Source organism: Orycteropus afer, unplaced genomic scaffold (genome assembly GCF_000298275.1).
Source record: "Orycteropus afer afer isolate SDZICR_OR568_19922 unplaced genomic scaffold, OryAfe1.0 scaffold00034, whole genome shotgun sequence".
NCBI classification, from domain to species: domain Eukaryota; kingdom Metazoa; phylum Chordata; class Mammalia; order Tubulidentata; family Orycteropodidae; genus Orycteropus; species Orycteropus afer.
The window spans coordinates 17,235,681-17,261,625 of NW_006921621.1; the positions used below are offsets into that span (position 1 = coordinate 17,235,681).

The 25,945-nt window shown below is 50.9% G+C and overlaps 1 protein-coding gene and 1 non-coding gene across 2 annotated transcripts; one reads left to right on the forward strand and one right to left on the reverse strand.

The window, feature by feature from the left end:
* Positions 1 to 2,857: 2,857 nt before the first annotated feature.
* TRNAF-GAA lies at positions 2,858 to 2,930 on the forward strand. Its single transcript has one exon. It is a non-coding gene; the product is annotated as a tRNA-Phe (tRNA).
* A 3,369-nt stretch (positions 2,931 to 6,299) lies between these two features.
* On the reverse strand, positions 6,300 to 25,610 carry MDFI (MyoD family inhibitor). The gene is made up of 4 exons (XM_007936266.1): positions 25,535 to 25,610; positions 15,768 to 15,950; positions 12,465 to 12,689; positions 6,300 to 6,556 (listed from the first exon to the last, which is right to left on the reverse strand). The coding sequence occupies exons 1-4, from the start codon at positions 25,608 to 25,610 to the stop codon at positions 6,300 to 6,302; spliced, it is 741 nt and encodes a 246-aa protein (XP_007934457.1).
* Between the last annotated feature and the right edge of the window lie 335 nt (positions 25,611 to 25,945).

The window sequence follows — 25,945 nt, forward strand, 5'->3', positions numbered from 1 at the left end:
AAGAGCCTGGGCCCAGAGTGCCTCATAACCCCATCCTCCTATAAGCGTGGGGATGCTCTGTCATGGGTTAGACGACCAGGGAATGAAGGTGGCCTCTTAAAAAGTCCCCTGGGCAAAAGTGAGCCTATCTGTTGCTTCCAAGAAGAAGGAAAACAGGGAGACTGGCCATTGGATTTCCAGAGTCTCATTGTCTCCCCATTATACAGATAAGGAAACGGAGGCTCAGAAAAAGTCAGGCCTCTTCCCTGAAGCCCACAGCAAAGCCAGAGCTAGAAATGATACCTGGTCCATACTAGCTGGTTGGAAAACAGAGATCGAGAGCCAACAGAGAACAGCCATGGAAGATAGGACAAGGGACGAGAACTAGGACTTGCTCGGGGATGATATCTGGGTTGGGGAGGGAGGTGACAAATTACATCACTTGCCTCCTAGCAGGGATGAGGGCCACCTGGGCAGAAATTGGTAGGTGAGGAAGGAGGGGAAGGCATGGGATGGGAGTGGGGAAAGCGGACATCAGCCACTGCTGCACTGTCTAGGCTGACAGGGCTGGTGGGGGCTACAGTCTGTGGAATGTGCATGTGTATTTGGAGTCCCTGGGGAACATAGATGGTTAAGTGCTCAACTACTAACCCAAATGATGGTAGGGGTCTTGAAGAAAGACCTGGTAACCTACCTCCATTGAAAACCTTACAGATCACCATTCTACTCTGACAGACATGGACTGGATGGCAGCTAACAACAACATGTGTGTGTACGTGTGTGTGAGTGCAAGTGTGTAAATGTGTGAGATGTGAGTGTATGGCTTGGAATGTATGTGAGTATGTATTTGGAGAGTCTCTCTGTGTGTGGAGTGAATGTAAGTATGGGTGCCGGAAAGTACGCATGTGTTTTTGGAGTAACTGTATGTATGTGTACTGAAGAGAGAGAGTGTGTGTGTGTCTATGAGTGTGTGTGAGAATGTGAAATGTACATATGTGTATGTGTGAGTACAGGAAGTGTATGTGTGTGTGTGTGAAGTATGTAAAGCGTGTGTGTGTTGCTGGCTAAATCCCTCCCCACCCCATCAGCCTCTCAGGTTTCAGCCAATGTCCTAAAGAAAACAGTCTGGAGCCTACAGCAGGAAATCGCTATTTGGATTGTAGAGATGCCTCTTCCTGCCACGGCCCCCACAGCTGGGGGAGGGGGAGAGCCTTCCTGCCCACCTGGGCCAGACCTCAAGTGGGTTAGGAGCACACACTGCTCCTTCTGGTCTCCCGAGCTTCCCTCACACCTGAACCTTGGGGAAATCCTGAAGATCTCAGATCAACCAGCAGCTGAGCTGGACTGAGAAGAACCTCCCCTTCCCTCACTGTCTCTCCTTCCCAAGATGCAAAGAGCCCCAACAGTGAGAGCCATGGACATTCCCCTGCGGCCACGTGAGCAGACTGGTATAAGCTCATGGAAGGAGATTTGGCAATCCCGTCAAAATTATAAACACCTACTCACCCACTTTCAGGAATACTCTGCAAATTTAGCTCGTTCATGCAAAAGGATGTGTTCATGCAACCTTGTCCATATCAGATATATTGGGGTAGGACTGAGCCCTCAGCAGGGGCTGGGTAACTGAGTGGTGACTCACGCATTCAGTGAAATTCGAGGGATTCTTCAATGTGCAAATGAGGAAGATCCCTAAGACAAAGGGCTACATAATAAAAACAGGGTGCAGGACAGTATACATAGCACCCTGACATCTTTGAAATAATATATATACATCGTATATATGTATCTATATATATACACACACACATATATAATGCACAAATGCAGATTTCTTAGAGAACTATGGTGGAGATCCCTAAGAAATGATTGCCTCAAGAAGAGACCTGAATAGCTGGGCTATAAGAGGGTGAGGGACCTTAGACATGCAATAACTAAAAGAAAATTATACACCTGTAAAAATGGTGCATGCTTCTTGGTCACAGCCAGCTACCCAGAGGGACCGAGTAGTTGAACCAGTGGGCTCGGGACCATGGTCGCAGGGGACATCAAGCTCAATTGGCATAATAACATACTACACAAAACATTGTTCCACCTCCTACTTTGGTGAGTAGCGACTGGGATCTTAAAAGTTTGCAAGCAGCCATCTAGATACAACGATGGGTCTCTCCTCATCCAGAGCAAAGAAGAATGAAGAAAAACAGATTCATGGAAACAATTAATCCTAGTGACTGGTACACCATGTGATCCACAGCCTATACGACTATGAAACCAGAAGAACTAGATGGTGCCCAGCTACCACTGTCAACCACTCAGAGGGAGATCTATGTAGGAGATCCCGGAAAGAGAGGGAGGACAATATGGAACAAAACTCAAAATCATTTTGGGGAAAAATAAAGGTGGGGACCAGGTTTGCTGGTCTGATCCAGCTTGGTGGAACCACTGAGACTATGGCCTCTAGCTGCCCTTCAGGTCTGGAATTGAACCCACACCTGCAGCTTCCAGCCAAACAAAAGACAGGCATATGAGTTGAACATTTACCTGAGGTAGATACACTCCTTGGAGAGAACAATCATGGGAGAAAGAAGGGCTGTTTATGCACAGGGTGATGGCTCAGGGGGCAGGAGTCATGGAGGGATGGACACAGGGAAGAGGGAGGAAGTGGGAGGGGAGATGTTGCATTGGGGTAAATTGTAGTCAATGTCATGAGACAAAGTGTATACAAACTGCTGTTTGGAAAGTGAATTTTCTCTGTAAATTTTCACCCAAATCACACACACACACACACACACAAAAGGTGCATAGGCACCAGTGGCTTCCAGCCAAACAAAAACAGGCATATGAGGTGAACATTTACACTAGCTAGATACACGCCTGAGCAGCTGAAATAGCTCAGTTGGGAGAGCGTTAGACTGAAGATCTAAAGGTCCCTGGTTCGATCCCGGGTTTTGGCAGCTAAGACACTTGCCTGCTAACCAGACGGCTGGTGGTTCAAACCCACCAGCCACTCCTCGGAAGGAAGGTTGGGCAATCCTACTTCCGTAGTGATACTGCCTCGGAAACCCAAGGAGGGGTTGCCAAGAGTCGGGTTTGACTCGACGGCACATAACAACAACAACAGATACACTCCTTGGAGAGAACAATCATGGGAGAATAGAAGAGCTGTGTATGCACAGGGACATAGCTCAGGGGGCAGGAGTGCAAGGAGAGAAGGACATAGGGAAGAAGTAACTATAGGAAGGAAGTGGGAGGGGAGCTGTTGCATTGTGGTAAATTGTGGTCAATGTCATGAAACAAAATGTATGTGAACTGATGTATGGAAAGTGAATTTGCTCTGTAAACTTTCACCCAAATCACAATAAAAATTGAAAAAAAAAATGGTGCATGGGGGCAATGTCTGACCTCCTCATCTAACTTCACAAGGCAGGATGAGAATCATTATCAGCATCAACAGCCAAAGGCTGATTACTGTGAAATGGTGATCAGACGTACCTCCTCTCTCCAATCTTTTTACAAATCTCTCATGGCACTCTCTGCTTCTCTGCTGGGTTCGATAGTTTGTTGTAATGGCCACATAGAATTCACAGATCATACTCACAGTTATGTGGTTTATTAGGGAAGTAACAAGTTATCATTTAGGATCAGGAATAACTCAGGATACAGTTCTTTGGTCCAGATGGCTTCTCCGCCATGCCCACAAGCAGGTCTCTCCCTGAGCCTATCAGCCCCTTGGGCTGGGAAGCCACTTTCCCATCTCCTGCCAGCATCTTCTGGTTCTGCTGCTGCCAATTCTCCACTAAGCTTGCTGCTGCTTGTCACTGTTTTGCACTATTTCCAGTATTAGACCTGACTCCTGGGTCTAGGAGGTTCTCAGCACAGGGACCCCAGGTCCAAAGGATGCATTCCACTCCTGGCTCTTCTTTCTTGGTAGTAGTGAGAGCCTCCCTTTATGCCTCTGGGATGGCTCATTTTAAGCTTAGCAGGATGGCAAAAATGACCAATCCCTTTGTCAGGGTTCCATATACCTTATTTGCATGGTCCCACCTCCACAGGGGTTTCCATGCATGTTATTTGTATGGTCCTACCCCCACAAGGGGGAGCTCTGGTAGCGTAGTGGCTAAGGCACTTGACTGCTAACCAGAAGGCTGGCGGTTCGAACCCATTAGCCACTCCTCAGAAGGAAGATGGGGCAATCTACTTCCGTAGTGATACTGCCTCGGAAACCCAAGGAGGGGTCGCTATGAGTCGAGTCTGACTCAACTGCACATAACAACAACAACACCCTCACAAGGGTGCCACGTGTTATTAGCAAGCTGTTCGATCCCCTTGGTGGGCCACAAGCACCTTATTTGCAGAGTCCCACCCAATCATTTGAAGGGAATTATAAGACCATGGCTAGAGATGCCAAATAAAAGTGATCCATCACAGCACCAAATAAACACAAACCGAAAAATAAGTGAGCACAGGTAGGGGATGAGTGTTAGGTGAGGAGCAGTTCTAATCTATAGCACATAGAGTTGTAATCAACTCTATGGCAACAGGTTTGGTTTTTGGTTTTGAGGGGACCGAGATAAGGCTTCTCTCCTGGCTTTGATTTTAATGTGTGACCTTGGCAGACCACTTCCTCTGTGCTCCTTGAGTTTCCTGTGTGGTCTTAGGTCAGAAAACCTTGAAGTCAGCACAGTGAGGCCTATGTATGTGTATGTGGTGGGGTGGGGGTGAGTCCCTCTCACTGCCTGATCCCACCTCCTCCTGCCACACCTGAAACCCACTCCCAAGCCTTCTGTGCTGCTCACTCAGATGACATTCCTTGAGTTTGGATTTCATGTTTTACTCCCCCTCCTTCCTTCCAGAATTCCTTCAAACTGCTTCTGGAAGCAATGTCCACCAGTTTCCCTCCAGGTCTCTGCTTTTCAAGGCCTTCTTTAGTCATATTCTTCTAACCAGGTATCAGCCTCTCACACACGCTAGACCTCTCCTGGCCCCTCAGTCCACTATTCCTCCTTACTGTCTGAGTCTACTCTGCCCCAGGGGAGCTCAGCTAACTCAGACCAGCCAACGCTAGCCAGGCCCCTATCCCCTGCACCACCAATGGCACTGGACAGATGGATGGTTTCTGGGGCTCCTACCAGTCTTGACCCATTTTCCTTCTTCTTCAGGGCCTCCCAGCAAACTGGGGGTTGATAGATATATGATCCCCACTCAGTCCATAGCTCTGTTCCCTGTGAAGCCTGGGTGCAAGCCCAGACTGTCCCAAACCTGGGGCTACCCCGACCCCCACCCCAGGCAATGCTCTGCTGTTGACATGGGCGGCAACCTATGCCTTGGAGCGACTTCATGGGGAAGGGCTTCAAGAAGCTGGAGTCAGCAAGAGATTAATTAATCAAAACCCGAAGACATCTGTTGTTAATTAATGTGATGCCAAGGGTTAACTCTTGCCTCTCTGGTCTTCCCCTTCCCTCTGGTGGGAAGACAGGATAATGATGGCGAGCCTGTATGACTTCTCACTTCTTTAGGGGAGAACCTGAATGAGGGAGGGGACCATGAAGGGGAGGGCAACTTTCTGAGGCAAAAAAAGCAGAAGAGGAAGGGACCACAGAAATCAGAGAAGCCTTATCTATCTAGGTGCTTCTTAGGGGGCTCTTCTGGAAGTTGTAGTCATGGAAATTACTCATGGAAATCAGATGGAAAACTCTTTATTTACAGAAACAAATAGAACAGACCCTCCCTCCATTCCCTCCCTCTCCCCTTCCAGTCTTTCCCATACTGTCTCCCCTCCCACCCCACTCCCAGGCCCATCCAGCCCTGCCTGGTCAGGTCAGTGGGTCAGTGTGTGGGTTAGGCCCCCACCAGAGCCCAGGAAGGAGATAAGGGGGAGCCTGGCTGGGGGCAGACTGGTGTCTTTTCACATTTTGCTGTCCTCTAGGTCTGGGGTGGCAGGGAAGAGAACCAGGAGCCGGGGGAGGTAGAGAAGCACTCAGCCCCAGCCCACCCTGCCCTGCCAGTGTCTCCCCGCCCCTAACTTTCACAGTGTTCTGCAGCCTGCCCCTGCCCCTGCCCCTGCCCCTGCCCCTGGATGTCCGAGCCCAGCAGGCCCTCAGGGCCTCATCTGGCTCTGATAAGCAGTGGGCCCAAATCCTATGCCTTGAGGTGGGCCCTCTGAGCACCTCGCTTCTCACTGGGTTCGGGGTTCCGAGAGGGCACTGGGTGAGAGTGGGAGAGAACCAGGGGGAGGGGTCTTGTCAAGCTTTGAGTGACAGCCCGGGGCTGTCCCACCCAGGAGGCTCTGCTGGGGTGTGGGCTAGGGCTGCCCCGTTGGTGGCTCAGGAGGAGAAGCAGAGCCCGCAGCACTCCATGCAGATTTCCAGGCAGTCGGCAGACTCGCAGCAGGCGTCCAGGATGCCGCAGTCCAGGTCGCAGGGCAGGTCGCAGTCGGCACACTCCCCAGAGCCGCAGCAGCAGCAGCAGAGGCACGAGTCCTCGGAGCTGCAGGAGCCACATGTGGCGCAGTCCAGGACAATGTTGCACAGAGTCAGGAACTCGCAGAACAGGCAGGACAGGATGCAGTGGACGCAGCAGTCTGTTGGGGGTGGAGAGAATGGGGTGAGTGGCCAGGGACACTGGGAGCCAGCAAGGGCAGTAAGGGCCAAGATGTATTGAGGGCTTGTTTGCTGTGTGCCAGCCCCTGGTGAAGTGTTCTGGATACTGTCAGCTCAGGCAACTCTCCCGGTAGCTCTGTGAAACGGGGACTGTTGGAGTCTTGTTTTACAGATGATGGCCCTGAGGCACAGAGGGGTTAAGCACAGCTACCCTGTAAGTGGCTGTGGTAGTTAAGGTTGTTGTCAAGTTGGCTGGGCCTGGTTGAGTGGCTGGGCAGCTGGTGGTAGTTATTCCCCACGATGAGACCGGCAATCAACTCCATGGTAGGATCTACCACAAGCAGCTTAGTAGCTGCTTTAGGGATGGGGGGGTCTGTTTCCCATATATAAGCAGCAGCTTTGGGAATGGTCTCTAGCTTATGGCCTGCTTGAACCCTGTATGTAGCCCAGTCGTTGTTCAGCTTGCCATGCTCTGCTGATCTTGGAACTTTTCATGGACTTGAATCAGCAGCCTGCCACGTTTGTAACATTGGGACTGTGCCATTTTACTTATCAATCTTGGGTTTGTCAGCCTCAGCAGCCAGCAGCTGTCTGAGCCAAGAAAAGCCTCCAGCTTCAGTGGCCTGGGAGCAGGAGGCAGAGCTGAAGCCCAAGGTTGAGGGGCTTTCACCCAGCCCCTAAAGCCCAGCACTTTGAACTTGAACTTAAAGCCTCCAGACTGTAAGAGAATAAACTCCTGTTTGTTAAAGCCTTTCCATTTGTGGTGTACTCCTGTCAGAGCAGCACTAGGTAACCAAAAGAGTGGCAGAGTGCAAGCTTCCAGCCCAAGCCAGTCTGGATTGTGACCCTGTTCTTAGTGCATCCGTTTAATACATACTCTTGAGTAACAGCATGTTCCAGGCACTGTTCTAAGCTCTGGACAGGAATTAAACTCAGTTAAACTTCCAGCTCTATGAGGCTGGGCTGCTATCACCCCACTCTACAGCTGGGTAGTGCAAATGGTTAATGTGTTTGCCTGGTAACCAAAAGATTGGAGGTTTGAGTCCACATAAATGCACCTCAGAGGAAAAGCCTGGTGATCTCCTTCCAAAAAAAATCAGTCATTGAAAACCCTATGGAACACAGTTCTACTCTCACATGGGGTCGCCATGAGTAGGAGTTGACTCCACAACAACTGGTTTGCATATGTGTGTGTGTATACATAAACCAAACCAAACTCACTGCCATTGAGTTGAATCTGACTCATAGTAACTCCCATTGGGTTTCCGAGATAGTAAATCTTTACAGAAGTAGATCGCCTAGTCTTCTTTCTGCAAAGCAGCTGCTGGGGTTGAGCTGCTGGCCTTCTGGTTAGCAGTCAAATGCCTTATCCATTACGCCACCAGAGCTCCGTATATATACAAGCATACATCTCTCTCTCTCTCTTTCATTGCCATTGAGTCGGATCTGACTCATAGTGATGCCTCCTTGGGTTTCCGAGGCAGTATCACTACAGAAGTAGATTACCCACTCTTCCTTCTGAGGAATGGCTGGTAGGTTTGAACTGCCAGCCTTCTGGTTAGCAGTCAAGTGCCTTAGACACTATGCCACCAGAGCTCCTACAAACATGCATGCACACATACATACTCACTTACTTCTAACTGAGGCACAGAGAAGTTAAATAACTTCAAAACATACTCAGAATTCTACCACTGTAGTCATGTCTCACTTGGGCAAACGCAACAGCTTCCTCACTGGTCTCCTCACTCCCCCTCTTCACTACTTCACCCCTTCACCCCATCCCGCTCTTGACTTCTTCCCCAACCACATCACTTTCCACACAGTGGCCAGAGGGATCCTTTTAAAACTTTAGTTGGATCTGGACTCTCCTCTGCTTAGGATCCTCCAGTGGCTCCCACTTCACCTGCAGAAAAAGCTGAAGTCCCCACAACCCCATGCGATCTGGTCCCATGACTTCTCTGCCCTCTTCTCCCACCACTCTTCCTTCTCTCTCTGCTCCTCAGTCCTGCAGTCACTGTTCTCTCTGGTCCCAATGCTCTTTGTCCAGGCACCAGCTTCGATCACCCCCTGTGATAGTTAAGGTTGTTGTCAACTTGGCTGGGCCTGGTTGAGTGGCTGGGCAGCTGCATGTAGTTATTCCCCATGGTGAGACTGGCAATCAGCTCCATGGTGGAATCTACTGGAGCAGCTGAGTAGCTGTTTAGGGATGTGGTCTGCTTCCAGTATATAAGAGGCAGCTTTGAGGACAGTCTCCAACTTTTTGGCATGCTTGAACCCTGTGTGTAGCCAAGTCATTGTTCAGTAGCCTACCAAGACCTGCTGATCTTGGGACTTCTCCTGGACCTGAATTAGTGGCCTGCCATGTTGTTTGGTAACATTGGGACATTGAAGCCCAAGGTTGAGGAGCTTTCACCCAGCTCCTAGAGCCTGGCACTTTGAACTTAGACTTAAAGCCTCCAAACTGTAAGAGAATAACCTGCTGTTTGTTAAATCTATCCCTTTGTGGTATTTTCTGTTAGAGCAGCACAGAGGTAACCAAAACACCCCCTTTCCTCCTTCTTTGGTCAAATGTCACTCTCTATCACCACCCTATTTAATGTTGCAACCTGTCCGCCCCACCTCATCTCTTCTTGTCCTGCCCTCCGTTGCCTTTTTTCCCATGGTACTTATCACTTTCCATCATACTACACAATTTTCTTACATTTATCCTCATCTCCTCCTATTACACGGTAAGATCCACAATGGCAGGTCTCTTTTTGTCTTTGTTCACTGATATAGTGTGTGTCCCTAGTACAGTGCCTGGCACACAGTAGGATGTGCCCAATAAACATGAAATGAATTAATGCATGAACTTGCCCTTTGGCACACACGTGGTGAGTGGTGGAGCTGTGGCTTGAACCTAGGCTAGCTGGCCCCAAAGCCCATGCTCTGAACCCCTGCTACACTGGGGGATGCTGAGCTGGCATTCTTTGAGGGGGTAGGCCTTGGAAGAGGGTGTCCAGTTCCCCTGACCAGCTGGATTCCCGGCACAAGGCTGCTTGTCGTCTGGGAACCTCACTCTGCCAACGAGGTCTGACTGTCCTTTTTCCACATTCCTTTGTGAAGCATTAGGGCTTCACACAGATGGAACCATGCAATCTGTCCCCAAACTGTATCAGGGTAGTTCTCTTATGTAAATCCGATGAGGTCACGACTTTGTTCGGAACTCTTCAATAGCTCCCTATTGCCCTCCAGATAAAGTCCAGGTCCACAGTAGGGTTTACAGAGCCTCAAGTCTTCAAGAGCTTCTGCCTTCCTGGAGTCTCACCTCCCATCATTCATCACCTTGAACTTATATTTTAGCCACATGAAGCCATTTCTTAACTCTGTGTGTCTGCTCTCCTAGCTAGAGCCTCCTACTCATGCTTTAAGACTTGCTAAGATGTTACCTCCTCCAGAGGGCCTTCCCAGACTTCCTTCCCCACCTTTCTGGACTGGTATGAATGTCCTCTTGTGCTTGTATAATCTCCCCTGTTTGACTGTTATCACTGTACTAACCACACTGTAGGGTGATAACCTCTTTGTGTCTTTCTCAAGAAAGCTTTGAGGGCATGGACTGGGGATTTTCTCTGTACTCAGCACAAAGCACAGTGCCCGGCACACAGCAGACATCCAGGACGTTTCAAATAAATGAATATTGTTGTTGGCTGCCATTGAATTGATCCCAATTCACGGTGATGCCAAGTACAACCAAACGGAACACTGGCCAGTCCTATGTCATCCCCATGCTCAGTTACAGACCAGACCACTGTGATCCATAGGGATTTCACTGAGTAATTTTCAGAAGTAGATCTCCAGGCCTTTCTTCCTGGTCCGTCTTAGTCTGGAAGTCCCACTGAAACCTGTTCAGCATAATAGCAACATGCAAGCCTCCACTGACAGATGGGTGGGGGCTGTGCAGGAGGTGCACTGGCTGGGAATCAAACCCAGGTCTCTCACATGGCAGATGAGAATTTTACCACTGACCCCCCACAATGCTGTTGTTGGATGACATCGAATCGATTCCGACTCATAGTGAGTCTAAATGACAGAATAGAACTGCCCCATAAGGTTTTCTTAGCTATAATCTTTATGAAAGCAGATTGGCAGGTCTTCCTCCTGCAGAGCCACTGTTGTTGTTGTTGTTGTTATGTGCCGTCGAGTCGGACCTGACTCATAGCGACCCCTCCTTGGGTTTCCGAGGCAGTATCACTACGGAAGTAGATTGCCCAACCATCCTTCCGAGGAGTGGCTGGTGGGTTTGAACTGCCGGCCTTTTGGTTAGCAGTCAAGTGCACTAGGCACTATGCTACCAGAACTCCTTGCAGAGCCACTGGGTGGGTTTAAATCACCACCTTTTGATTAGCAGCTGAGCACTTAGTTGTTACACCACCAGGGGTCCTGAACCACCAACACAAAAAAAACCAAACTCATTGTCACTGAGTCAATTCCAACCCTACAGAACAGAACAAAATTGTCCCATAGACTTTCCAAGGCTATAAATCTTTACTGAAGCAGACTGTCTCATCTTTCTCCCAGAGAATGGCTGGTGGGTTCAGTTAGCAGTGAAGCTCTTTAACCACTGCGTCTTCAGGGCTCATGAACCACCCACACCCCTTCAAAAATAAGGCTTTTAGGCAGAACCTGCTCTATGAGGGTTTCAGAACACATAATGCACAAATGTGATGACTGTATGTTGAATCCTGTTTGTAGATTAGGCCAAGATCTCCCAACATGGGCAAGAATTATTTAAAAATCCTGGGCTGAAGATTGGGCAGCCACTGAGTTACAGGCAGCTGTTGTTCTGTGTGGAACTGATGCCTGGTGGGCTTGGAAAGCTGGCTGCCCAGAGAGGCCCTGAAGAAGTTTTCTTTCCTTTTTTTTTTTTTTTTACTTTTATTGTGGTGAAAGCATACACAATAAGACATTCACCAACATAACAACTTCCACATTTAAGCTCAGGGACATTGATGACATTTTTCATGTTGTGCCACCATTATTACTATCCTTTTCCAAAATATTCCACCACCATTAGCATAAACTCAATTGCAAACAAAAGCTTCCCCTTTCCCCCTTCCTCCTACCCCTGGTAACCAGTAATAATCTTTGGTGTGTATATATATGTATGTGTATGGTGTGTGTATACAATATATATATGTCCTGCAGAGGATTTATGTGTTACAGGAACGACTCATAGTGACCCCTCCTTGGGTTCCCGAGGTGGTATCTCTATGGAAGTAGATTGCCCAGTCTTCCTCCCAAGGAGTAGCTGGTAGGTTTGAACCGCCAGCCTTCTAGTTAGCAGTCCAATGCCTTAGGCACTATGCCACCAGAGCTTTTATATAGATACATAGATATATTATCTCCTGCAGAGGATCTTTGTGTTACAGGAACAATGGCTAGTGTATCAGGGTCCTCAATGCCTATGTACCACATAGTTCCTCACCTCTGCCCCCAATTAAGCATCTGATGGGGCATCATTTTATTCAGCTAAGTGCTCTTCTGCTCTCACTAAAGATAGTTCGCCCCTGGAGGAAAATTTCTGCCTGCAGAAATGGGGTAGTGTAGGTTGGATCAGCCCAGATGGCTCCATTTCTTGTTACAGCAACTCTGGGAGGGTAGGGATGGGGAAGGGTTGGCCTTGATAGTGTGCCTCACTTTACCCAACAGATGTACCTTGCAAGATTCTCAGACATAAGTGTGCATCAGACCCTGGGACCTTGTTAAAGCACAGGTCCCTGGGCCCCACCCCCAGAGATGACTGTTCAGTGGGTCTGCAGTAGGGCTGAGAGGACCCACATCTAACCAGCAACCAGGTGGTGCTGATGTTGCTGGACTGTGGATCATGCTTTGAGGATGGAGAAGACTTACCTTCCTGTGCCTGAAGGGGGATCTGGGAGGTGGCAGATTTGCTGCTGCCCTTACTCTTCTTGCTGCCCTGGCTGGCAAGAGATGGATGTGCCTGCAACTTCCGGTGGGCCTTGGGGCCACCTAGGGCCCCATTCCCCACCCGCCTGGCATCGCCCAGCTCTGAGGGGTGGCCAGAGCCATTCGGCAGTAGTGGGGTGCAGCCCAAGGGGTTCCCCTGAGGCTGGCCTGGAGAGATGAAAGAAAAGGTGATGAGGGAAAGGTTAGGAACCTCCCAGCTTCCCAGAGCCCTGCTCTACTCTTACATATACTACAGGTCACCTAACCAGACTCACGGTGTGCAGGTGGGCAAATTGAGGCTGGAGAGCAGAATTGCATTACCCAGAAGCACACCATGCAACAGCAGCAGAGCTGAGTCTGCTCCTGACTCTAAGTCCGGTGCTCATTCCACAACACAGTTCTGCTTTATTTTCCAGAGAAGACAGAGATACAAGGCAAGGGGAGGGGCTCAGACCCTGGACTCCACCCAAGAGGCTTCTTCACCCCACATGAAATCAATTCTCCTGCTCTTGGGATCCTGGGATTTTGGCAACAGCCATCATTGTATGTTGGGGATTTGGTTGGGGTGGGGGAGGACAACAGTGAAGCAGTTAACTTTCACCTCAGCCTCTGCCAAGCCCCCAGCTGTTTTTGCCCTTCGTGTGCTGGGTGATTTATTGGAAACATCTGTTTGGAGACGAATGCCCTGCCCCTGGAAGCCAGGGGCTCCTCACAACAGCCCCTCTATCTCCTGCTCCTTCCTCCTGAGCGTTAAGGCTCCAGACTCTCCCTCCTACCTCATCCTGCCTCTGTGGGGGCAGCTGGCAGTAAGAGTTTGGTGAGGAGCCCTTGGGTTCTGGGTAAGGAGGGAGAGAAGAAAGAGAGAAGGAAGTTGGTGGGGAGACTCCTGAGGCCAGGAGCCCTGGGCCCCTATCCTGGGCTGAGGGGCCAAACTTCAGCTTTATCAATAGGATGCAGAAAAGCTGATCCTGAACATCTCCCTGCAAAAACCTAGTTCCCTCCTACACCTCACTCAGGGATGCTCAACTGTTCTGTTCTCAAGAGAGGAGGGCAGGTGTGTGCGTCTATGAAGGGAGTGGCTGAGAAGTAGCCCTGAGAACCTTGGGCCCCCTCAGCTGCTTAGGGCCCCTGCCTCTTCGGCACAACCCTCCAGCCCTGAGTAACCCTCAAGGGCACTTTGTGGGGCACTTCACTCCCTCAGATGCTGGGGTCTAGATTCCCAGCTCTTCCCAGTCCTGGCCACTGTCTTTGAATTGTGGTTGGAGGGAAATGTCAGGGATACCCTGAGGCTGAGGAGGAGGTAACCTCCATGCTTCCATTGGCTGAGGGTGCTGGCACTTCTCATCATGGCAGCAGCCATAGCACTGGGCACGGATTGGGCATGCCAGCCTCTGTTTTAAACACCTGGCATAGTCATTATTCTCTCCTGGAATCCTCTCTGGGGCATTATCTTCATTTGCAGATGAGGCAACCGAGTCCCAGAGAGGTACAGTAACTTGCCCAAGGTCACACAGCTAGTAAGTAGCAGAGGTGGGACCAGCCTAGAGTCTAGGAGCTAGGACTCACAGGGCAAGGAGACAAAGATGGAGGACAGAGAGATTGGGAAACAAGAGACTAGGGGATAGGCTGGTACTAACAACTACTCTTATAACTAGCAGCCTTTTTTTTTTTTTGAGCAATTATGATATGCCAGGCACAGAGCTGAGAGCTTTACATAGAGAGTAGTAACTCTTTTCTTTATTTTATTTTTGCAGTGTTCCCTTCCTAGAGTAGTAACTCTTTAAAGCATCACAATAGCTCTACTACTGGCCCCATTTCACAAATGAGAAAACTAAGGCCCAAAGAAGTTACAACTTGCTGAAGACCCCACACCTTGGAAGTGGAGGAGGGAGGGGATGCAGATTGAGGGAAAGGAGACAAGGTGGGAAGCAGGGGGAGAATGGGAGATGGGGCTCTCTGGCAGGCCCTACGCTGCTGGTCCTGAGGTGTGGCTGGTGTTTGCATTATGTAAACAGGGGTAAGGCCAAGGGAAGTAGCCAGGCCTGAATCATCTTGCCCCTACTTCTTGGTCCATCGGAGGGTGACTGGGCTAAGTCCTTGGGCAGCCTCAGTGCCCCCTGCCCAATTGCCTAAACATGGGCACAGTATCTAGAGGGTAGGAGTGTATGGTGAACCGAGGGCCCTGGGAGGTGTGGGCAGACACAGAGCCTGCCTGTGGCCATAGCCATGGGGGTGGCATTGGGGCCGGAGTGGGGGCTGAGTCACAGAGAAAACACCCGAGGGCCATAGACACAGGATTGTCTGTCCAGTTCCCATCTAGTTCCCCTGCTCCATGGCCACAGCACTGACCTCCTTCTCTCAATTCTGCTGGGGGTGTGTCTGGAGGAGCCGAGGGCAGTGCGCTAGCAGGATTTAGTAACCTTGACTTCCAGGTTGTCCAACTTAGCCCCAGATGCCCTGGCTGAAGGCGGCTCCCTGCTCAGCTGTGCCAGCTGGGCAGGCAGACGTAGCAAAGAGCACTAGGCCAGGATATACAAGTTCCCAGGTTTTTGACTGGGGTGAGCGATTCTGTGTCTCAGTTACCTCATCTATAAAATGGGCTTGGCAATACTATCTTGCTGCCTTACCATAGGCTGGTCTGGAGAGCATGTAAGATCACTCTGCGAGAGAAAGTTAAAAAGTGAGAATGTGTCTATAGCTTTGGGGGATCTTCATTAGTAACTGTGGGATGATTCTGGCTGACCCCTCCCCTGCTCTTGAGGGTTGGAGTAGAGAATTCACTCCCTCCCAGGGTGGGGTTTAGCAATGGAGCTGAATTTTGCTCCTTTCCACCTTGAGCAACTAGGGGACTTTCTCCTTCCTTCTGCCTTGACACCCTGATGGATGGGCTGCATCAGGCTGTACCCCAGCTCTGGCCCCCAGCCCTCCTCTTAAAGAAGGCAGCCTCTTTCCATACAGCCTCATGCTTTCTTGTGCTGAACCATACTGTTTGGAGCCTGTCCACACTTTCCTGCTTACTAATCATTTTGTATGTAGCGGTCTTTTTGCTGGACACAATGGGCAGTAACAATGCTTTATACCTTTTTGCTGCCCACATGACAATCCTTGAGTCCTGGCCCAGGCGCTGGACATCTGTAGGCACCTGTAGGTACTCACTGCATTTCTGCCACCCCATCTGGATTGGATTCCCTAGTAGGAGCCCTTACATGTTGCTGCAACCTCAACTCCCAGTCCCCTAGGACTCACGTGTCACAGCTTCCGTGGGGACATCGAGGTCAGTGCTGTCCAGGGCCTGGGGGACCCCAGGGCCATTGCCTTGGGGCATGGGGGGCGCCTCCTCCTCCAGGGAGCCCTCCTCTGGTGCTGCCTCCACAGGGTGAGCAGATCCTGTTACTACCTCCAACCCAGGTAGGAGGGATAGGCTCTGGGCTAGGGAAAAAGCAAACGACTGAAGCACGCTTTCCTGGTGCCCTCTTATTTGCCCAGCCCCCAGTGCCCTTCCCACAGCCCAGAATTCTCAGTGAGCCCTCATTCTCAGTCTCTTTGCACCAGTTACCCAGCCTTTATCCTATCTGGCAACAGTGCCAGACTCCAAAATAGAAAGCTCCAAACCACAACCTGTGAATGAGCAGGGGTATGTGTGTGTGCATGCATAGATGTGCATGCATGTGTGTGCATGTGTGTGTTTGTGCATGTGTGTATGCATACATGTGTGTATGTATACATGTGTGTATATATGCATGTGCCTATGAGGTGTTGAGAGAAGGGGCTAGAGATGTGCAGTAGAAAGGGAAGCAGGAAAAGGAGGCAAAAACAAAGAGCAGAAGGGGACAGACAGTGAGCGATGGGGAGATAGGGACAGGCATCGAGAGTGACAGGGAGAAAGAAAAAATCAAAGAACAGTGAAAGGCAGAAGCAAAGAGAGATAGAGCATCAGAGTGCAGGAGATTGGGCCTGAGGAGAGAACCACAGAAGCCTAGTGACAGACAGCCAGGGACAGGGAGGCAGGCTTGGCAATAGAGAGAAAGTCAGTGATGGAGAGAAAGATAAAGACAGGGTCGGAGGCAGAGGCAATGGAGAAGGGAGAGTGATGCCGAGAAAGTGAGAGGGAGACAGATGAGGAATTGAGTTAGAGAGAAGGGATGATAGTGAGACAAAGACGCAGAGGGAAACCTGAAGAGAAAGACTCAGGAAAAGAGACAGGGAGACAGCCCAAGAGGGCTGGGCAAGAGGTGAACCGCAGCCACACGTAATTACAGTGACTAACTCAGCCCCTCTGTCCAGGGTGGGTGGAAGGCAGAAATGGAGCCACCTTCAAACCCACAACTCCCAAGGCGGTAGCCATGGCAGTACTAGGGCACCCTGGGCCCAGGGAAAGAAGATTATGGGGGATGGGAGTGGGAGAGGGAGCAGAAGAGGTATGCACTCCACACCATTAGCCACTGTGAAGATGAGGCTAGAAGAGGGTGGGGTGAAGTCAAGAGTCAAGGGTCCAGGGCCCAGGAGGTTCACTTACAGCATATAGGGTGTAGCCTAAGCCTCTCATTGCCCAGTGTGCACAGTTAGAATGACAGGGGCCTCTGGAGGGTGGCCCCATACATATTTAATGTGGGGAGAAAGAGAAGGGAGACAAAGAAAGAGCAGAAAAACTCAGAGAGTAAAAGACAAACACCCACCTGTACACCCCACACATAGACCAAGAGGGAGACACACACAGAGACAGAGAGATACAGAGAGACATGAAGAGTCTTGGAAATAGAAATGGAATCAACCATGGAGAACAAAGAGGGGCTCACATATGGTGTCCTTCTCTGAGCTGTTGGCCTGAGGGAAGGACACAGTGGCTCTGCTTCCTCCATGGGCCCTGAGCATTCCTCTTTGACCTCTGGCCCTCAGAGAAATTCTTGTTCCGAAGACCCTCGTCCCCCCTGGCTAGGGGCAATGTGGGAGCAGAGGCCCCACGTGAGTGGGGCAGAGGGAAGCAGGCCCAGGCCGGAGCGCTCACATTTGCCCAGAGAAAACCACAGGCCCTGCCTGGAGACAAGAGCTGAAGCAAGGAAAAGGGAGGGGCTGGGGCTTCTGGGATCCCTGACAGCAGCAGAGTTACCTGCTGGGAGTCCCTCATGGTGCCCACTACTGCCCCAGGGAAACACAGGGGTGGGTTTCCTCAGCTCCTTCTCCTCTTTGGATCTGGAGCTCCAAATTAAGAGACCTCTGGTCCGGCCCAAATTGTGGCCTACAGGATGTGAAGGCCAAAAGTAGAGACAAAGTAGAAGGAAATGGGGTGGTGGGACCCTGGGGGAGTGAGTACATCTGGGAATGCCTGGCTTGTCCTGAGAGTTGAAAGAGAGAGAAAACAGTCTGGATACTGCAAGAGAGATGAGGAAGAGGGGAAAGGAGGGAAGGAAGGAAAGGAGGGAGAAGTGGGCCAGGCCCATCAGCAAGAGGAAGTTTCTGGAGGAGGTGGCTGACTCTGGCCTGTTTGAGGTACTTCCACGGGAAGGGACCCATCCTTCCCTCCTTTGTTGTCAGGACATGCCCCAAAGACAAGTTTGGTCCTAAAGTTTGGGTGAGAGGGGGCACAGGGCTCAGGGAGTGGGTGGACATGGGAGTCACTGGGAAAATGACTGTCTTATGTGAAAACAACTGAGGCAGAATGCAAAGGGAAGGAGGTCCACTGGGAAGAAATGGATTGAGTACAGGTGCAGTGAGGGGCGGTCTAGCGATGGGAAAGTGGAAAAAAGAGGGAAAGAGCTTGGGAGGAGCTAAAGGACAGTAGAGGGCAACACAGCTTCTACGACAGCACCCTGCCACCCTGGGAGGTGCTATAGTCCAATTTCAGGAACGTGAAAGAGCAGAGAAACTCCCAGGTAGGGGTCCAGGGAGGTATCAAAGGAGGCAACCAACAAAATGGTAGCATGAGGGACCAGAAAATGGAGCCCCTCCCTCTTCACCATGCAGGTTACAGGTTGTTATTGTGTATTGTCAAGTGGATTCTGACTCACAGCAACCCTACAAGACAAAGCAGAACTGCCTCATAGGGTTTCCTAGGCTGTAATCATTAAGGGAGCAGATCACCAGGTCTTCTCTCCTGCAGAGTGGCTGGTGGGTTTGAACCACTGACCTTTTAATTAGCTCTTGAGCATATAGCCATGAGAGACAATGGGGAGACACCCAAGAAGGAATGTGCTCTGCTAGATACTGCCTCTCTCAGCCCTGAGTCTTGTCCACACCAGCCCCAAAGAAGACTCCTGGGGCTAAGACAAGATTGCATGAAGAGGGAGGCTCAGGCTTTAGTCCTGATTTCTAGGAAGGGAGGGGTTTTTCCCAGCCCCACACTCTGGCCCCCAGAGACATCTTGCCACAGACCCCCAGGCCCTAACCCTCGAGTCCTGATGACCCCCTGTGGTGTAATGAAAAAGGCCTGAGTGCGTTGTCAGTGAAGGCAAACATAGATATGCTGGTGGATAGATGGGTGGACAGGCTGAACTATTAGGTATGTCCATGAAGCGGGGAGTGTACCCAAGAACAGGTTTAGGGTTGGCAGACAATGGTCCTGTAAGTATATGGGTATGATCTGAATTCCCAGGTGTATAGTAGAGCTGACAAGGGGCAAGGTTGTAGTCACTGCTTGGTCACAGCCAGCTACCAAGAGGGACCAAGTACTTGAACCTGTGGGCTTGGGACCATAGTCGCAGCGGACATCAAACTCAATTGGCATAACATACTATACAAAACATTGTTCCACCTCCTACTTTGGCGAGTAGCGACTGGGATCTTAAAAGCTTGCAAGCTGCCATCTAGATGCAATGATGGGTCTCTCCTCATCCAGAGCAAAGAAGAATGACAAAAATACATGGAAACAATTAGTCCTAGCGACTGGTACATCATCTGATCTGCAGCCTATACAACTATGAGACCAGAAGAACTAGATGGTGCCTGGCTACTACTGTCAACCACTTGGAAGGGGATCTATGTAGGAGATCCTGGATAGAGAGGGAGAACAATGTGTAACAAAACTCAAAATCATTTGGAGAAAGAAAAAAGGGGGGGGGGACCAGGTTTGCTGGTCCAATAGAGCCTGGTGGAACCACTGAGACTAGGGGCCCTAGCTGCCCTTCAGGTCTGGAATTGAACCCACGCCTGTGGCTTCCAGCCAGACAATAGACAGGCATATGAGTTGAACATTTATCTGAGGTAGATACACTCCTTGGAGAGAACAATCATGGGAGAAACAAGGGCTGCTTATACACAGGGAGATAGCTCAGGGGGCAGGAATGCATGTAGGGATGGACACAGGGAAAGAGGTAACTATCGGGAGGAAGTATAAGGGGAGATGTTGCATTGTGGTAAATTGTGGTCAATGTCATGAGACAAAGTGTATGTGAACTGCTGTTTGGAAAGTGAATTTACTCTGTAAATTTTCACCCAAATCACAATTAAAAAAAAAAAAAAAAAAAAAACAGCCAACATTATTCTAAAAAAAAAAAAAAAAGAAAGAAAGAAAGAAAGCCTGAATGAGGACTTGGAAGATCCAAGGCCTGGTATTCACTAGTTACCAGCTTGGGCAAGTAAGTTACCAGGACTTGTGTCTAATGCTTATCTCTCAGGGTCTCCAGAAGTAAATGAACTGCTCAGATGGTGCCCTGGCATGCAGGGGGTCATCTGTGAACCCACTTACCCACCTTCTTTTTCTTCTTGCACTGTTTAGTTTAACATTTATTAAGTACCTATAATGTACCTAACAATATGTCAAGCACTGGGGATAAGAAATGAGAAAGCCCAGTCACCCCTCAGGAGTTCTCTGATGGAGTAGGGAGGTGGGGATATCACATCGACTGAGGGGCAAGAGTTTTGGAGTCTCTGGGTGGTGCAAACAGTTAACATGCTTGGCTGCTAACAGAAAGCTTGGAGGTTCAAGTTCATCCAGAGGTGCCTTGAAAGAAAGGCCTTTGCATTGACTTCTGAAAAGCCAGCCACTGAAAGTCCTGTGCAGCACTGTTCTACTTGGACACATCACTGGTTTATCTACAAGAATTGTGGAAGCACAGAAGACGGGTACTCAGCCTAGATGAGAAGCAGGGGGGTGACTGGGCCTCCTCGAGAAGGCAATGCCCACACTGAGTCTTGAATTATCAGCAAAGAGGGGGGAAAGGGACATTTTGAGGATAGCAGCAGCAGGAACCAAGACCCCAGAGTGAACAGCAGTGAACAGCTACAGAGCAGATAAGAGAAACCACAGGCCTTTGGTGGGGTTGAGGCAGGCAAGCCTAGAACACCAGCTGGAGCATGGCGAGCATTGTGGTCATTTTCTAGGCTTTCTCCTGAGGTCACCAGGATGCAAAGGGGTGACACCGTCAGTCCTGTCATGGAGGAAGCCAAGATTTCTGCTCTCTTGGTCTCTAAAGGTGGAAGAGGGAGGAAGGTAAGTAAGAGGATTTAGGGAGAATAGAGTACCCATTCCAGCCTTTTCACCCCAAGTGTCTTCACTGTCGAGGGCAGCCTCTCCTAAGCATCACCTATAGGACTGCAGGCCTTGAATCTGGTGGGAACAGAATCGTATAGAGAGCTGAGACTCAGGTCTGAGGAGCCCCCTCCTGCAGGAAGCCTACCACTTTAGGGTGCCCATTGGCCCTTGGAGGAAAACCAGGAGGAAAGCGAACCAAGTTCAGTATCTTGAGCTTGAAATACATAGAGGGCCAGACCTTCTAGAGCTGGGAGGGGCAGTAGAGGGGCAGCTGAGGTAGCAATTCCAAGGGCAGATGAGGAAATTGTGTCACGTGTCCAGAGACATGGGAGCAAAGTAAGGAATAAGAAACTATAGGAAGGCCTGACCTACATACAAATGGGAAAAATGTCACAGAAGGCCCAGATCCTGAGACACTGGCCCAGAAGATAGCATGGGCTTGGAGTAGACAAGGGTAGAAAATCAGGCAGCAAGTAGAGCCCAAGTGCTCGTACATCAAGAGGTCAAAAGAGCCCAGTTCTCTTTAAATGAGAGACATTGCTGCCCAGTCACAGTGGGGAGATCACCTTTCTAAGGAGAAACTCCTACAGAGATGTTCAAGAGGGTAGAAATGTGGAGAGTGGAGGGAAAGAGTAGTAGGAAAGACCATGAAGGGCCCCTGTGTGTGTATGTATGTGCAATTCACGTCCTGGATAAAGACTCTGCTTATGGGGTGAGGCAGGTGGGTCTTTAGTGCCTGCTTAGGGACTCCTTCCTTCCAGTAGGTGCCATCTGCTTACTTAGCTGCACACCTGCTCCATCTGACTAGAGGTGGTTTTTTTTTTCATTCACACAGAAGTGTCATACATGCTGGTGGCCTCTCTGAGCAGAAGCTCTCAGCCCTGCACCCCTCCTCTGGAGAGTCCTTGTCCAAAAGGGGGAAATATAGAAAGGTAGCAGCCCCTTTGTCATGGAACTCATATCCCTACATGAGCTAAGGTTCTGGTTAATGCTCCAAGTTCTGGGAAGACAGCCCCAAAGGGAAAGGAAGAGTCACGTTTAAATCTATAAGCCCAAAAAGAGGCTTATAGATTTGTGGGCTCCTGCTACTTGCTGACACCAAGTTGAGGGGCCTAGAAGGAATATAGTAATCTCTTCCAGGTGGAATGGGTTCACTCTAAGTCTGGACAGTACCCACAGTGTTCCATTCACAAGACCCCGGGCTAAGGTGGAAAGAAGCCCATGTTCAGACCTTCAATGCCCAGTCCCTCGAGTCCAGCTCTCTCTATTGTTCTTATGGACAATGAAGGATCTGGGCTTTCTCCTTGGAGCTCCAACCATCTCTGGAGAGTGAGGGCCAGGACTTGATCTGGTCTGAGAGTAGTGGCTGGAACCCCACATTTCAATCACTCCCTGGCCTCTCATTCAAGGGCTCAGTCTACATCTTCAATCTAATTAGTCTATAAGGATCCTGTGGTTCAAACAAACTGACCTTTCCAAGGACCTGGGACACCAAAGGCCTTCTGATGAGTCTACTCATGTTTGTAGTATTCTTCTGACCAGATCTTCCCTCTGTTCTCTCCCACTTCAAGGCCCAACTCGAACTTCATTTTTTCTGTCAGCCTCCCTTGACCCCCAAGCTGACAGTCTCTCCTCCAAGAAGCTCATTTGCTGAGAACTTAGCACCCAGTGTCCCCTGTTGTTCATTATAACTTGGCAGTGAAGTCCTGGCTCCTCAACCACACTATAGCCCTCATCAACTCACTCCCTTGGGCTGGGAGGCAGTGTCAGTATTCAGCTTTGTATCCCCAGTGGGCCTCAGTAAATGTCTCTTGATGACTTCTGGAATTCGGAACGCCCCGAGTCAAGAGAAGGAGAGAGAAGAGGGAGGGTCAAGCATTAGGGTCGTATCTGGCCCTGAACCCCAAGAAGGCTGGAGAATATTGACTCCCTTGATGCAAGCATGGTTAATGGGTCAGAGTCCCAGGCCACCAGGCTGAGGACTGGGGAAGGCCTGAGCTAGCCAGTTAGGCTGGGTCGGGTTGGTTTTATTTTAGGTCTAAAGGCTCTAATTCCCCAGGAAATTCAATTTAGAACCAAGAGCAGGAATGCGACGCCCCAGTGCTGGGCAGAAATCTGCTGTGGGTTACGGAGCCAGGCTCCTGGGGCTCTCAGGGGTGGGTGAGGAGGAGGCCACTGGGGGAGCCAAGGGTGTGGGGGCTTGGCCACCTGCCTCAGGCAGAGCTTCCCTGAGTCCCCCTTGTGCCCCATGTGCATCTTGGGCAGCTGAGGGAGGGGCCTACATGCTGTCTGACTGTTCTGCCAGCAGGGCCCCCGGGGGCAGCAGCAGTGGGCAGCGCTGCGGCCTTGCTCTTCAGTCAGCGCTCAGGAGGGAGTGTGGGGGATTCTGGTCTCAGATTCAGGCGTCTGTGGGGTTTTGGCTGGGTCTCCTGCGGTTTGGGCTTCCTGGGCAGCAGGCTCATTCTCCCAAGGCGGTGGCAGCAGAGCAAGGCCTCTTGTGTTATGAAAGCAGCATTGTCTGGCCCGGCCCAGGCTGGGGAGGGGGCTTACGGAGGGGCGGGGGGCCTCAAATTACAGTGCAGGGCTTAACCCTCCTGGTGGCCCACCCTGGACCTTGACTCCTGCCCTGAGCACATTTAGCCCCTCCTCTCCCTGCTGGAGCTGAGAATGGATCGAGCAGGGGGAGTGGATTGCTGAAGGAGGAGAGTGGAAGAAAGACCAGAGAAAATGGGTGAGGGGAGGAAACGAGCAGGGAAAGATGGGAGGATGAGGGAGAAGCAGGAGGCTGGGAAGAGAGGAGGGGGAGAAAGGCTGAGAGTGAAAAAGGAGACAGAGGAAAACCCTTTCCAGCCCCTTAGCCCTAGCTTTCTCCCCAAGCTAAAGGAGCCAAATTCTTAGAGAAGCTTATACCCCAGGAATCCCTGCTCCGGGGTGCCCCCAGATAGAGGTGGGAATTGAGGGTGAGCAAAGAAGCGTAGCAGAACATAGCCTCAACTACACGCTGGCTCTTGGCCAGACTTTCCAACTTGTCTTCACTCCAGTTCAGGAGAGCCCTCCACCACCATTGTCCTGGGGGCCAGTGTGCCAGTGTCCACACCAGGTAGACACAGAGACCAGCTGAGCTGAGACCAGCCTTTCAAAACAGATAGATAAGGCCATAGCAGACATGAAGACTGAGACCTGAGAGTCCAAGGCCATGCAGGGAGTTAGTGTCAAAGGTACAGGGCTAGGACCTTCATTATTCAGAGAATAAAAGAGGAGAGAGAGGGAGAGGGAAGGATGGAGTGGTGGTGGGTGACAGGAAAGCAAAAGAATTAGACTGACCTGGAGATGGGAGCTCTGGTAGTATAGTGCCTAAGGTACTTGACTGCTAACCAGAAGGCTGGTGGTTCAAACCCACCAGCCACTCCTCAGAAGGAAGGTGAAGCAATCTACTTCTGTAGTAATACTGCCTCGGAAACCCAAGGAGGGGTCGCTATGAGTCGGGTCTGACTCGATGGCATATAACAACAACAACAAGAGATGTGAACTGAAAAACACAAAACAAAACAAAACAAAAAAAACTCACTGTCATCAAGTCAATTCTAACTCCTAGTGACCTCCACTGGGTTTCCAAGGCTGTAAAGCTTTACGGAAGCAGGCTGCCCCATCTTTCTTCCCTGGAGCACCTGGTGGGTTTGAACCACTGACTTTTTGGTTAACATCCAAATGTCTTTTAACTACTATACCACCAAAGCTCCTAGAGGTGGGAATAGAGTCACTGCAATCTAGGCTCAAACTCTTGTACCCCATTCCTTCCCTCAACAAATTCCAGATGCTCCTGACTTCCTGACCTATCTTCCACATCAGCCTCAGTTTACAAAAGTGTATAGTGAGGGGAATGGACTGAGGACCACAGTCTTGTTGGGAGGCTCTGGTAGGAACCCAGGGTGGAGGGCAGACCCCCTGATGTGGGGCATTTCACAAGAGTTAGTGAGTACTAGGTGAAGACGTGTGTGTGTGTGTGTGTGTGTGTGTGTGTGTGTGTGTGTGTTTGCGCGCCTGCCTGCCTGCGGTGTGGGGATGGTAGGATCTGACCGGGGAAGACAGGAAGGTGAGAAAGAGGAGAGGGCAAGAGGGAGAGGTGGGGCCAGGCCTGCCTGCCCTGGCTCACCGCGGACAAAAGTGTCGGGAAGCGCTCTCCGCTTGGGTTGGGCTGGTGAAAGGGAGGGAAAGACACCCCCCCTCCCGTCTGAGGCCCCCATAAATATTTACACACTGGGCAGTTGGGACACAAATCCCAGACGGACAGACACCACGGTGTGTGTGTGTCTGATGTTGAGGGTTGGGGGAGTTGGAGCCAACTTGGCGCAGCCGCCGCCTCTGTTGGGGCCCAACCTCCTCCACCCCAGCCCTCCACTTCTAGAAGGGAGTCCCCAAACCCAGACTCCTCGCCCCCACCCCCACGTTAGCTCTGATATTTCTGGGAGAAGGGAGACAACTTGTCCCCCTCCCCCAGCTGCCTACCTCGCTTTCGTCCAACCTTGCTCTCTAACCCCGATCCTACCTGGGTCTGGGGCAGCGCTGGGGGCTCCATGGAGCGCGCCGCAGTGAAGGGAGCGCTGGTCACTCACCTGGGACATCGGCCCGGGACCTGCGGAAAAGAGGGATCAGCAGGCAGGGCCGATCATCCCCCTCGAACCCGGAGCAGCGGGAGCGGGAGAAAGGGGAACTGGGGGTGGGGTGGGGAATCCAGCCGCAGACGGGCGCCTCCCCCCTTTCCTCCTCCAGCACGGCCACCGACCAACTTACTCCTGCGAGTCGGCGCTACTCTGTCGCCCGGCCCGGGTCACGGCGCGGGGCCCACCATGCGTGCCTGCAGCAGGCGCCCTGCCAGCGCCCCAGCCCAGGGCCACTTTGTCCCCGCCCGGCGCCCCCTCCCCTCACTTGCTCCTTTCTCGCCTTTCGGCGCCAGCTA

What these genes read in the sequence shown, in the direction of transcription:
- MDFI (XM_007936266.1), bottom strand. Translation starts at nt 25,610, where the DNA reads ATGTCCCAGGTGAGTGACCAGCGCTCCCTTCACTGCGGCGCGCTCCAT. An exon ending in CCCCACGGAAGCTGTGACAC is followed by an intron (nt 12,690 to 15,767) that starts GTGAGTCCTAGG and finishes TCATCTCTCCAG; the next exon opens with GCCAGCCTCAGGGGAACCCC. An exon ending in CCCCCTTCAGGCACAGGAAG is followed by an intron (nt 6,557 to 12,464) that starts GTAAGTCTTCTC and finishes CACCCCCAACAG; the next exon opens with ACTGCTGCGTCCACTGCATC.